At 48.2% G+C, this 13,656-nt stretch overlaps 1 protein-coding gene across 2 annotated transcripts in view; it reads left to right on the plus strand.

Annotated features, from left to right (window-relative positions):
- Nucleotides 1–13,656, plus strand: part of UST (uronyl 2-sulfotransferase) — a 306,252-nt gene that overhangs the window by 243,529 nt on the left and 49,067 nt on the right. For both annotated transcript variants that reach the window (XM_062186900.1, XM_062186899.1), the window contains exons 6-7: nt 9,093–9,190; nt 11,145–11,302. In XM_062186900.1, coding sequence (XP_062042884.1) covers nt 9,093–9,190; nt 11,145–11,302 — 256 coding nt within the window. The remainder of the gene's footprint in view (nt 1–9,092; nt 9,191–11,144; nt 11,303–13,656) is intronic.

Raw genomic sequence — 13,656 nt, forward strand, 5'->3', positions numbered from 1 at the left:
AGGAAAAAGAAGAAACTGGAAGAATGAGCTCTGTTTAGCTTCAGAGACTTGAGAGTAGCGTGCATCTATAAAAGCAGCAGGGTGCTATGAAAAGGAAATCATATGTGTCAAAGAATTCTTAGACATTTAAACATGATTGTCACAATAAAAATGCAATACAACGGAGGAGACACTAAAAATTGTCTTAGAAGAGCAAAAAGACAAGGAGTAAGAAATGATGAAAGAATAAGAATCAGATCAAAGCCCAAAATCCAATTACAAGGGAATCTAGAATAAAGAAAACTATTTTTTTTTAAAGATTTATCTATTTATCTGAGAGAGAGAAAGTTACAGAGAGAGAGACGGTGAGACAGAGAAAGCTCTACCATCTGTTGATTCACTCCCCAAATGGCTGCAATAGTTGGAGCTGGGCCAATCTGAAGGCAGTAATCTCCAGGTCTCCCACATGGGTGCAAGGGCCCAAGCACCCAGGTCATCCTCCACTGATTTCCCAGGCCATAGTGGAGAGCTGGATTGGAAGAGGAGCAGCCAGGCTATGAACCAGGACCTGTATGGGAAACCAGCGCTGCAGGTGGAGGCTTACTTAGCCTACTATGCCACAGCACAGTTTAAACAGAAAACTATTTAAACACACACACACACATACACCCTTCAAAGTACTGAGAATGTTACTGGCCACAAACTCCCTGTCATTCATACTGTAAGCCAAAAAAAAGTAGAGTGAAAAATACTTGAGGAAGCACTCCAACAAAACAAAGAAGTAATGCAAACAAAATAGTAAGGCATAGAAGCAGTTAAATGAGGTTCTTACCTTTGAGAAACACCACCAAGAGGAGGAAGAGAGTAGAACAGGACAGAGCTGTTTCTCATTATGACCCCCTTTATAACATTTGCTTTTGGTTGCTTCCTTTTCTTTTTGACATGTATATGTGTTACTTTGACAAAAATGTTTGAATTTCTTTTTTTCCCCCAAGCATCATTGAAACATCAAATCAGATTTTGAGATTAAAAAGAAAACGGGGTGGGAAATCCATAATTCCACCATTCTTAAACCAAACCATTGCTGAGGTTTTTGGTCTATTTTCTTCCAGTCTATTTGTAAAACACTGATCTTTTAAAAAGAATAACCAATAGATTATAGTCATTATTATATATACACATATATATCATTTACCATTGTTTTTATATAGGCATTTTTCTTAAACTTCCATATCATCTGTGAATATTTTAAATGACTGTGGTTATTTATAATCAGATATATTATTCTGCATAATTTTTATATATCAAATGTTATTAATTTATTATTATTTATAATTATTTGTAATTTTTATCTTATAAACATACTCATAAATATTGTGCAACAAAGATAGAAGTCCCCAAATTTTCCAAGCTCTTTATCAAATCATTGTAGTTGCAGTCTCCACGTCCCTGAAAAGCACCAAAAACCCTTCATCTCAGTGACCATGGTTCTTTCTTTTAGTAACATTGTGCTGTAGGAGAAGGCCAAGGACACTTCCGGGTGGCAACATTTGCAGCTTCCATTGCAAGGGATCTGCCCACAGTCATCTTGAATGCTCCATAATCTGTGTTGTAGGTCATTACAAAAGGCCTGCAGAAATCTAACAAAAACTGAGCTAGCAACCACATTGATCCTCATTTTATGATGGGACATTTCAGGCTCAAACTGTGGCTACTTCTTTTTTATTATTATTTAATACAGTGGAAACTTGAAATTCACAATCTTGGAGCCCAAGTGAGGAACTTAAAAAGATACTTGGTCTTGTGTGTTTCTGTTTCATGATTTAAGTGCTCCTTTGGAGGATGTTTCCCAATGAATAAGGATGTTGGGTAAAATGGGTTTAGAATGATCCCTCACTTACCCGGAAATTCCTGCTGTGGGACACACAGCCATGAATTCAGCTGTGGTGTGAGGGGCATCCAGTGGCACGCACTGTGCTGCGCTGCCTCCTGCAGGACTGTGTTGGGAAGGATTCTGAAGGGCGCTTTCCATCTTTACGAGAAAGAGTGCGGCGTCCGTGATGCAGGCCTGACGCACGTGGGATGGGAGGATGGTGGTGTCTGGCCATCTGCCGTTTGCAAGTCCGCTCGGCCTCACTGGGACGTCCCACTTGGCTCTTCCCATCTGGCTCCAAGTTTTTTACAAGGCTTTCAAAACGCTTACGAGGGTGAGCGTGATGCAATAAAAGCTAACTTAAGCCACATCCACTCCATTTGTCTAAATCGACTAGCCCGTTAAAGTTGCACTCCGATGACCAGGCTCCGTCTGCAGGTCAAGGACTCAAGTACTGCCTTGATGGGGAACGATGCTCTCTCCCACTTCTGTCAAAGCTGTGGTGCGCGGAGTCAGAGCCAGCACAGTGGACTGTTCTTTGCCGCGTCCTTCACCCTCATCTGCTTCCTACTGTCTATATTCTGAGTGTGAAGATTGGCTCTCAAGCAGGTTATGGGAACATGAAAAAGGAGGCTTTTTTTGTGTCATAGTATTGCATTGTTTTGTATGGAGATTACGGTGAGATACAATAAGTCTAAAATTCCACACTGGTATATTTTGATTGTTTTTGCAAGATACCATTTGTTTTCCTACCAAATTCTATTATTTCCTTTAGTAATATGAAGAACACATTTCATATTTCCATAATTGTTTTTAATCTCTGTTTTCTCTATGAGTTAGCTCGTCACTATTTTTAAAACTAGGGATATCATTGGAATTGATGTAGAAAATAAAAGCAAAAGAAAAAGGAATGGAAATGCTAAAGGGATAACAAAGGTAGTGTAATCAGGATTTGAGTGGCCGGTAAAGAAATTGGCATATGTGATCTCTAATCTTAGTTATGGGTCTAGGAGGCAAGTATTACTGTCCCCACTCTACAGGGGACGAGAATGAGCCTCTGAGAATGGACACTTGTCAGGGTCCCCACAACCAGCAAGTGGTGCAGGCAAGAGTTGAGCTGAGATCTGTCTGTTGCCACCTTGGTGCTTCTCCCCATCCGCCTTCTGTTGAAAGGGGGAGAAAACTCTAAATGGTAAATGCTGAGCAAAAGCCTTCTAGCACCTTGCAAGTTTTGCAGTCAAAGAAATCAGCACCTTTTCTGGGTCTTCAGCTCCCAAAACTCTCCTTCAGAGCTGGCTGGTTTAGGAAGTGAGACACGTGCATTCACAGTTTCATAGGCAGATTTTTATGGTTCAGTCCTGAGATGGTAGGATTTTGGTTTCATGTCAGGACTGGGCATGGACAGCAGAGTGAGGAGGAGTCAGGCGCAACTCCGGGAGCTGCCGGGGTGACTGGCGTTGACTTGGAGCCTCGCCGCTCCCCAGCACCCTTAGCACGATGAGCGTGCCCATGAGATGCTGCGGGAATAAATCAATGAAGATAATTTCTCCTGTCAGATCAGAGTGAAAAACGAGCCCACAAAGAACAGCTAGGAGGAGTAAGTGTGTGCTTTTACGACTAGGACAGGCCAGAACAAATTCCAGCCTGAGCAGTCTCATTCGTTTATAGTTTGGGTCTTTAAAAGGGTTTTCAGAGATACCTGGAATGCTCGCTGGAGGATTGTCTCATCGGCCTACTGGTAGGAGCCCATGAGCAGAGTGGGCTCTTCTGTTAAGACCCAGTCTTCAAAGAGGGCTAGGCGCAGGCAAGAAGAGGGTGCACAGATGGGCAAGTCCTAGGTCAAATGCGTGCAAGTGGCTTGGCTTGGCTCAAGTCATCACTGTGGTGATGATCTTAGGGAACAGCTTGAAAATTTGGCCGGCGCCGTGACTTAACAGGCTAATCCTCCACCTTGCGGTGCCGGCACACCGGGTTCTAGTCCCGGTTGGGGCGCCGGATTCTGTCCCGGTTGCCCCTCTTCCAGGCCAGCTCTCTGCTGTGGCCCGGGAAGGCAGTGGAGGATGGCCCAAGTCCTTGGGCCCTGCACCCGCATGGGAGACCAGGAGAAGCACCTGGCTCCTGGCTTCAGATCAGCGAGATGCACCGGCTGCAGCGGCCATTGGAGGGTGAACCAACGGCAAAAAGGAAGACCTTTCTCTCTGTCTCTCTCTCTCACTATCCACTCTGCCTGTCAAAAAAATAAATAAATAAAAAGAAAAGAAAAGCTTGAAAATTGTATTAAAGCTTTTTGTTTAAGGAAATCTTCCCCTGCAAGCACTGCATACAGCAAAAAGGAAATTGCACAATCACTTCTATATCTATTTTGCATTTTATATATATATATATATATATATATATATATATGCAAAGATAAGTAAGTATTCAAGGTGATTGTAGGAGCCGGTGTTGTGGCGTAGAGGTAAAGCCACTGCCTGCAGTGCCAGCATCCCATATAGGCACTGATTCGAGTCCCAGCTGCTCCTTTTCCAATCCAGCAATCTGTTGTGGCATGGGAAAGCAGTAGAAGATGGCCCAAGTGCCCTTGCACCTGCTTGGGAGACCCGGAAGAAGCTCCTGTCTCCTGGCTTTGGATCGGCACAGCTCCGGCTGTCGCAGCCAATTAGGGAGTGAACCAGCAAATGCAAGATCTCTCTCTCTCTCTCTCTCTCTCCCTCTCTCTCTCCCTCTCTCTCTCCCTCTCCCTCTCCCTCTCCCTCTCCCTCTCCCTCTCCCTCTCCCTCTCCCTCTCCCTGCCTCTGCCTCTGCCTCTCTGTCATTCTGCCTCTCAAATAAATAAATAAATCTTTAAGAAAAAAATAAATCTTTAAGAAAAAAAAACACAAAGTGATTGTAAACCAGCGCAGGATGATGAAGCCTTGCACCAAAGCTAAAACCATTACCACCGAGGGAACTGAAAGGGCCCAGGAGCACTGAGAGGCCCTGGCAGAAGAGGAAAGCTAAGAACGTTCTGTCTCCAAAGAAGCTGCAAGGCCCCTCCCCCCAGGTCTCAGTTCTACAGCGTGAGTGGCCAGGAGCAGTCCTGAGGGCGCTGCCCGGAGGCCATGTCCCTGGTCTTTCCGGGATGTGAGGGGCACCCACCCCCCAGGCTTCATTCTGCCTCCCGCCCCTTCTGCCTGTGTCACCCTTCACTCAAGTCCCGCAGTGCCTCCGTGGCAGGGGTTGTGTGAACGCTATTCATCAACCTGATGGGCTCCCCAGGGATATGCTTGGGTCTAAGAAAAGAAGAATGGTTAACTGCACATTTTACACTAGGAATTTATGTCTTCCTGTTAACTGACCTTGTGAAGGTGCTTGTAGATTCCAGTAGGGAAATGTTCCTCTCCTGTCCCCACACCTCCTCTGCTCCCGCTGCAGCTGACGTCCTGGGAACAGATTCTGGCACGCTGAGCAGGTGCAAGGGGCGGCTGCTTCCTTTCTTGTTCCAGGGACTATGTGTCCTGGCACTTTCCTTCTGCCCTGTGTCCACTCAATCTCTTGCTTATGTATGGGCACTCTGTGGCTGCATGGGGAGGTGCCTGAGTCCTTGGACCAATAGGTCAGGTGGTGAAGGGGAGAGGCCACTTGCCATAGGACCACCTGGGAGAGGAGGGAGGTCAGGACATCCTTATGGCCATGCGCAGCCTCCCTTCCACACAGCTGGGATTGGTTTCCAGGATAGAAGTCTCTCGAGTTTTCTCATGGAGAAAGTAAAATGCACACATGATAGTAAAAACTAATGTTTCAAACATGAATAAAAGTGAAAGCTCAAAGTATTCCTAGCTCGCATTATGCCTATCACAAGAAAGAATCACTTTTAACAGTTTGGTGTGCGTCCTTCCTGATATTTTTGTATTTAAACATGTTTATTTTTATGTTGTCCTACACGTTCATGTTGCCCTATAATCTGCTTTTTTTAAGATTTATTTATTTTACTTGAAAGGCAGAGTTACAGAGAGAGGGAAAGAGGTCTTCCATCTGCTGGTTCACTCCCCAAATGGCCTCAACAACTGGAGCTAGGTCAGACTGAAGCCAGGAACCAGGAGCTTCATCCAGGTCTCCCATGTGGGTGCAGAGGCCCAAGCACTTGGGCCATCCTCCACTGCTTTCCCAGGCCATCAGCAGGGAGCTGGATAGGAAGTAGAGCAGCCGGGACTTGAACAAGTGCCCATATGGGATGCCAGCACTGCAGGCTGCGCCTTAACCCACTATACCACAGCACCAGTCTACTTTGTTTTAAAATATAGATTTATTTATTTATTTATTTGAAAGACAGACTTACAGAGTGGGGGTGTGTGTCTTACATCTACTGGTTCACTCCCCATATGACTACAGTGGCAGGGCAGCGCCAAACTAAAACAAGGAGCCGGTAGCTTCATCTGGGTCCCCCACATCAGAGCAGGGGCCCACACACTTGTGCCATCTTCCTCTGCTCTCCCAGGCCATTAGCAGGAAGCCGGATCAGAAGTGGAACAGCACGGACACAAACCGGCACCCCTATGGGATGCTAGCATCACAGGCAGCAGCTTTGCCCACTATGCTACAACGCCAGCCCCCTGTTTTTTTATTTGAACATTGATCAAAGACACTTTTCAGGACAGCACAGAGATCCTTCTCAACCTCTCTGGGTATCCAGGGCCCATCATATGAATGTACATCCCTTCTCTTCCAGCCAGCCCCCCACCAGTGGACATCAGAGTTCTGCTGTAGTTTGCTGTAGTAATCTGGAAAACAAGGTCAGGATGCTGTCCCTTGAAAGCCGATGCTCAAGCCAGACAAGAGGTGGCGCCAGGAAATCAGATTTATTCAAGATCTGGAAATCTTGGGAGATGGGGAACTCAGCTCTCCCCAAGAGCACCTCAGGTTTTCAGGATAGCAGGAGAGCTTTTGAAGGGTGCAGAAACGGGAGATGTAGGGAGATCAGGAACAGGGCGACAAAGAACAGGATCAGCTGTATGTTGGCTCTGGCCAGGCGAGAGGGGGCTGGTCAGAGTCACGGTCGTTGTCTCCAGTTTGTAGTCATTGACTTCAGGCCTCTGTTCATGCTGACTGGGACCAGACTACTTTGCAGCTTTAGCTGGCCTGCTCTGGGCCAGTTTCTAGAATTTTCATGCAAATGTTATCTGTTAAATTATACATTAGTCTGAAAAGAATTGGAGGAAAAAAGAGCCAAAAGAAAGGATTTTAATGTTTCCACCATCAATGATAAATATTTCAGGAGATACATATGTTTACTGTGATTGGATTTCACATGATATATACATTTATCAACGCTTCACATAGTGCCCCGTATGTGTGCACAATTTTTGTGTGTCAAAAAATTTTAAATATATATATGAAAAGAGCTGACTTATGCAATTTCCACTCATGTATCAGAATGCCATTAAAGTCTCCATCCTGTGTCTTTGCAATTGCCCATACAGAACATTCTGTTTAAAGGGGCTTACTTTAAAAATAAAGAAAGAACAGGTAAGACAAGTGCAATGCAAATAAAGTAGGGTGTGCCATTAATAAAAAATTTTTTAAAAATTAGTCTGATTATTGGCAAAGCCAGCATTTAGCTTCAGTTCAGCAAAATGAAGACATGGAGCTACTGTGACAGCAGTACACTTATCTGCAGTGAACATCCCTCTATACATCTCCCTGTGTCAAATTATTCCTAGAACGGTATTTGGGGCCTAACATCTTCCATTTTTTAATGCGCTTCTGTATACAGCAAGGTGTCCTTAGCCATCCTTCATGGAAACACAAGCCGGCAGGGACCAGTGTCCCCCACTGGGTTTGCTCCCCCTGGAAACCACACCTCTGCTCCTGCGGGAAACTCAGCCCTTAGGTGTGTCTGTTACTGATTCTTCTTGTTGCAGTTGAACTCAGTATTTCAATTGTGCGATGTAGTTGGCATACAGATTGAAGAAGTATGCAAAAATTGTAAAAAAAAAAAAAGTTCATGGTATATTTTTTTCTCATTCTTAACTTGAGTTAAAAACATTGTAATGGCTGACAACCTACCCCAGTGATACCAGTTACACTGGCTTCCCCCAGCCTCTAAACTTCACACAGCATGTTTGGGAGTTATAGCCACTCTTGGCCCTCCTTGCCAATGTTGGCTCTGGGAAAGCATCCCACAGTGGCTTGGCTGGTTTGTCCGTTGGGTTGTCTTTTGTCCTTGGGATGGCCTCAGAGCCAGGCCTGTCCAGATTAATCTACATGAATGCAGGTTGGTTCTGAGCCCTCCTCTCAGCCCCACCCACCACTGCAAGCCCTTGCAAAGCCCCACCCATCACAGACACGCCCTGCTCAACCTCATCTTAGAGCAAGAGGACCTCTGGAAAGCACAGCTCTGCCTGGGAAGCGCCTGGCCACTTTCTACCCTAGTCAAATGTTAGAAAGGATGCTGCAGCCCCTCTGAGATGCACAGCCCTTTATGAGACCATTGTGGGGACTTGATAATGGTTGGGTGATGGATGCACGGGGGCTGGCATTGCTGCAGCTTGGCCGTACAGGTGTCTGATGAAGTCAGAATTCGTTAAGAATGAACTCAGAGGTGGACATTTGGGTGCAGTGGCTGAGGAGCCACCTGGGATTCCCACATCCCACATCAGAATGCCTGCTTTCGAGTCCCAGCTCCCTTCCCAATTCTAGCTTCCCGCTAATGCGCCCTGAGAAGCAAGTAGTGATTCCAGTCGTTGAGTCCCTACCTCCACCTGGGAGACTGGATTGAGTCCTGGTTCCTGGCTTTAGCCTGGCCCAGCCCCAGTTGTTGCAGGCTTTGGGGGAGTGAATCAATAAATAGATTTCTCTGGTGCTCACTCGCTGTCTGTGTGTGTGTGTGTGTCTGTCTGTCTGTCTCTCTGCCTCTCAAGTAAAATATTTAAAAACAAGTGTAACTCAAACTGAATTCATTCAACAAACGTTTATCAAGGGCTGGCTGGTTGCTGCTGGGGCCACCACCAGGCCCAGTGTCAGAACTGCTCCTGTGATTGAACCGGAAACTTGGCGCTGTGGGCCGGAGCAGAGACGCAGCTCACTCCACAAAGCAGTCGCTCTCTGAAGCGGCTCAGCCGTTGTGCACCTGGCCAGGGGACCAGGATGTTGGGAGAACATAAGCAAATGTTCTGAGTGTTCTACGTCTGCTTAAACCGTAGGCACCTGACAACACAGTACAGAGACCACAGACATCTCACTGCTCTGCCTTCTCTTCTAGGATATCAACGAGTGTATTCTTGAAAACTATCCGGAATGTTCCAACCCCAGGTTATTTTACATCATCCCATACTTCTGTGGACAGCATCCCAGGTGCAGGTAAGGACGGAGCAGGCTTAGCCCTGCCCTCTTCTCACTGGGTCTGACACAGGAAATTCATACCCAGCATTCCACTGTGTGGTGCGCCTGAGACATCCCTAGCAGAAGGAGAGGCAAGTGCTTTCTAGGGGTCACCTGTTGGCTTTGGTTCAGTGCATGACCTCCTTCCGGAAGTAGCTTACTTGGGTCGTTGGGGCCCTCGGGGTGTGGTCTGCTCACCTCCTGAATCATCATCCCTGCGGAACATGTTGGGAGCCCCTAAGTCTCTGAGATGGGCACGGGCATTTGGGGCAGCCTCCCAGGGGTCCCACGTGGCTGCAGCTGAAATCCCCTGTGTTAGACAAACATCTGCAACCCAAAGAAGAAATGGCAGCAACAACACATCGTTGGCTTTGCATGGTAGAAAACAAAGAAGGTTCCAGAAGTGACATTTTCCCCGAGGGAAACGTTGATTAGAGAGTGGTTGTGTGCTGAAAAGGCCCGGGGCACAGCGGTGTAAGCTGCAGCACCACTGAGCAGGGCTTCGCTGCGCCGTGAGCTCAGTTCATGATCAGGTGCGCTGTGGCTAGTGCTGTTCTGTTTCGCTTACCCGAACACAGGAGCTTGCTTGTGGCCCCAACTCTGAGACAGGGACGATCAGTCTTCCGCTTCTTCACAAACTTCCTGAGTTCAGGCAGCTTCCCTTCACCCTGCCCGTGGCCCATAATAAACACCTCCTGGTTCACGTTCAACGCGTCAGATACTGGAAAGATTTGAGGCCAATCACAATGAAGAGATTTATTCTAAGGAACCTGATTGTAACTCCCTGAAGTATTTCTGAAATCTTACAATCCCCACTCTCGGGGAGAGCACTCATGATGCCCGAGCTCGGATCCCCTACGGTGATTTTCAGAACTCTTCCCAGATGTCACCTGGTTCAGCCTTTGCAACAGTTCTTTGAGCTTGGCAAGGGTGATTCCTACCATTTCCCAAAAGAAGAACCTTGGCTGAGCCAAATTCTCCCAGACGGTAAAAGGCAGCCCAGCCGGGAGCCTCGCTCCTGAGGTTCTATTTCTCACTTACAGAATGTTGGCTAAGAGATTGAGCCTATAAGGAGATTACGCCGCTCTCCTTCTGTAATTCAATAATGGGGGGGAGGGGGGGAAGACTTCTCTTTATGTGATCTCTCCTAATATGATCCGCAGGCGTGACCGGACAAGCTGGTCTCCACAGCACTGCTCTGCACTGAATTGCAGACTTCAGAACGTCTTACCTATTTCATGGCGTGGTTTGATCCTCCTGTTATTAAATAGCCCTTCTGGCTGGCGCCGCGGCTCACTAGGCTAATCCTCCGCCTGCGGCGCCGGCACCCCGAGTTCTAGTCCCAGTCGGGGCGCCGGATTCTGTCCCGGTTGCTCCTCTTCCAGGCCAGCTCTCTGCTATGGCAGTGGAGGATGGCCCAGGTGCTTGGGCCCTGCACCCCATGGGGGACCAGGAGAAGCACCTGGCTCCTGGCTTCAGATCGGCGCAGCGCGGCAGCCGTGGCGGCCATTTGGGGGGTGAACCAACGGAAGGAAGGCCTTTCTCTCTATCTCTCTCTCACTGTCTAACTCTGTCTGTCAAAAAAAAAATAGCCCTTCTGTAATCACCCTTTGATCCGTGCCTATTAAGTCCTAACCGCCTCGGCCTGTGTTCATCTTTCAGCAAATACTGAGGCAGGGCTCCCCAAGTTCAAGGCCCTGGACTGGGCGCTATGCACAGGTGAGGGTGACGAGAGGAGACCGGAGCTAGAGGGACCAGGGGTGCTCTGGACAAGGCCACACCTGCCTTTGTCCCTGAAGGAACTCGGAGGTGGACTGGCACAGTCGCAGTGGGAGGGCAGAGGGATAGACTCGGTGCCTGCCGCTGCCGCTGCCGCTGCCGCTGCATTTCAAAAATGAATTGCGGGTTTGAAATAATTTTTGTCTCCACAAAGGGAGCCTGGCGAGTGGGCCCTTGAACGCGCGAAGCTGAACGTGAATGAAAACTTCCTGCTCGTGGGGATCCTCGAAGAGTTGGAAGATGTGCTGCTTTTACTGGAAAGATTTTTACCTCATTACTTCAAGGGCGTGCTCAGCATCTACAAAGACCCAGGTAAGTGCCCTCGGCGGCGAGCTCTGCTCCAGGGCAGGTGTGTCTCGGGGCGGGCCTCCCTCCAGACACACTCAGGAAAGACAGGAGTGAGCCGATGTCTTCTGTCCCCAAACTCAGCTTAGAGAGGAAGGTGAGAGGCACCAGGTGTGAATTCCAACACCTTGAGCTCGGAGCCCAAGCCGTTTCTCCCCAGAGAGACTGAGATTGTCAGTGTTCCCATTGTCAGTGTTCCCTGCCTTCCTTGTCCTGGGCGTGTTGCTGGGGTGACCAAATGCGCGTGTGCTCTGCACGCGAGTCCCTTGATGGAAATGTCTGTGAGTGTGCGTGAGATCTACCTGCGTGGACAAGGAGCTCTGGCCCGGCTGGCACACCACTTGAGAAAAGCACCTGGTGTAAAATTCCAGCAAGAAAACGGATTGGAGCCGCAAATGGAAAACACGATTATGGTTTGATTGCAACGACCTGAGTTAGAAGCAAGGCTTACAAGGCGGGGAAGCAGTGACAAGGCCTGCCCGTCACACCATGGCACCCATCACTGCTTTCAGAAGTCTGTGTTTATTCCTTCGTGTTATTATTTTATCTTGAGAGTATAGCAATATTGTTTATTTCTTTGCAACATCCTCTAATGTCCTGCTGCCCTAACAGGCCTGCGTACTTACTTACCCAGCTATGACTGGGTTTTTGTTGTTGTTTAGAGAAGGGGGACAGCACTCTGCCTCGCAGAAATAAGGGGCAGGGGGCAGGCACTGGGTACAGCGGTTAAAATGTCACTTGGGGTGCTCGCATCCCATATCGGGGTGCCCCAGTTCAAGTCCCAGCTCTGTTCCCGCTTCCAGCTTTCTGCTGATGGACACCCTGGAAGGCAGCAGGTGGCTGAGCCAGCCATACGGAAGACCCGGCTCAAGTTCCTGGCTTCAGGCTTCAGCTTGGCCCAGCCCCAGCTGTTGCTGGTATTTGGGGAGTGAACTAGCACGTGGGAGATCTTTGTCTCTCTGTGCACCCCTTCAAACACATGAAATGAATGAAAATTAGTTTAAAAAAAATAGAAATAAAGGGCAGATGAAAGGCGATTACAGCCAACAGCTAGCCAGGGATCTGGAGCCACATCTGTGTGTTGGCAGGTCCTGGAGCCCAGGGAACTGCTCTTAGCCCAGAGGAGCCTGGCTCTGCTTTCTCAGGGGGCCCTGCCCCCATCAGGGATGAGCTGGAGGATAAAACCGACTTCCCTACCTGCAGGAGCCAGCCCAGAAACCCAGAGCGGGCCCTGCAGGTGCCGCTCCTGACAGGAAGAGTGGTTTGAGGAGCTCAGAGCATAATAAACCTGAAATAGTTGGTTTTTGTAACTAGAACTTCCTTTGCCCTTTCCAGTGCAGGCAATTGAAAGAATCAGCAGAATTCGCACTGAAGACTCTCACAGCCCCGAAGGACTGTCAGTCCATCAGTGTCAGTTCTGCTCTAAGGCCACGTTATTCATTGCTGACTTCTCTCCCATGGCTTTGTCCTGTTGTGCATGCGTGTGCGTGTGTGTGTGTGTGTGACACACACTATGAGATGAAGGGCCGCTTGAATCCCGGTGACACGCTGTCATCCCAGAAATCAAACAGACTCTTGCCCCCCACATTCGGGAAGCTGGTAGGTGGGGCCTCATCTCACGTCATCACCCTTCCTGGGATCGGGAACTAATGCCATGGTGTCATCGGCGGTCACCAGCTGGCCTCGATTCTCTCTCGCCAATAGAGTAACGAATTATAGTTTAGGGAGATAGAAGCAGGGATGGCAAAGCCAAAGTATGTTCCAGTACATTCCACGGGAGGAACGGGCCAGTGGAGAGAGCACGTGGCACCCTGGCTTCCCGGTTTGGGGCTTTGATGACTAACACATGAGAGGCGTTGACTGGTGATGTGGCATGGTGCTCACTGGGCTGGTTATTGCTGATATGGGGACAAGAACTTGGAAGTGAGTGCACAGCAAACCGCGTCCAACCCTGGGTACAAGTTTGAATTCCAAGTGTGAGAACCAAGGCCCAGACTTCACATAGTAAGAGCGCCCTTGCTGCTAAAACACATAGTCTCATTGTTTTGTGAAATGATTCATTGCTATCACATTTTCTCGTGACTTATCACCTTTTAAAGTTGAGAAGCGGAAACCAGCTCAGAGAAGTAGAAAGGCCGGTCCACAGGCATCCCCCAAAATGTGGGCGGGGCAAGAGGCCCACACTGCTGAGCCGTGAGCCTTGATGGGTTCACGAATGCTTTTTCTCCCTCACTCTTAAAAACTGCCGGACTGTGAGTTAGCAAAACGTTGAATTTTTAGGAGCTAAAGTTGCAGTGTCTGTTAAAAGCCTAAATAAATAA

The sequence above is a fragment of the Lepus europaeus genome, chromosome 3 (genome assembly GCF_033115175.1).
Source record: "Lepus europaeus isolate LE1 chromosome 3, mLepTim1.pri, whole genome shotgun sequence".
Lineage (NCBI taxonomy): Eukaryota > Metazoa > Chordata > Mammalia > Lagomorpha > Leporidae > Lepus > Lepus europaeus.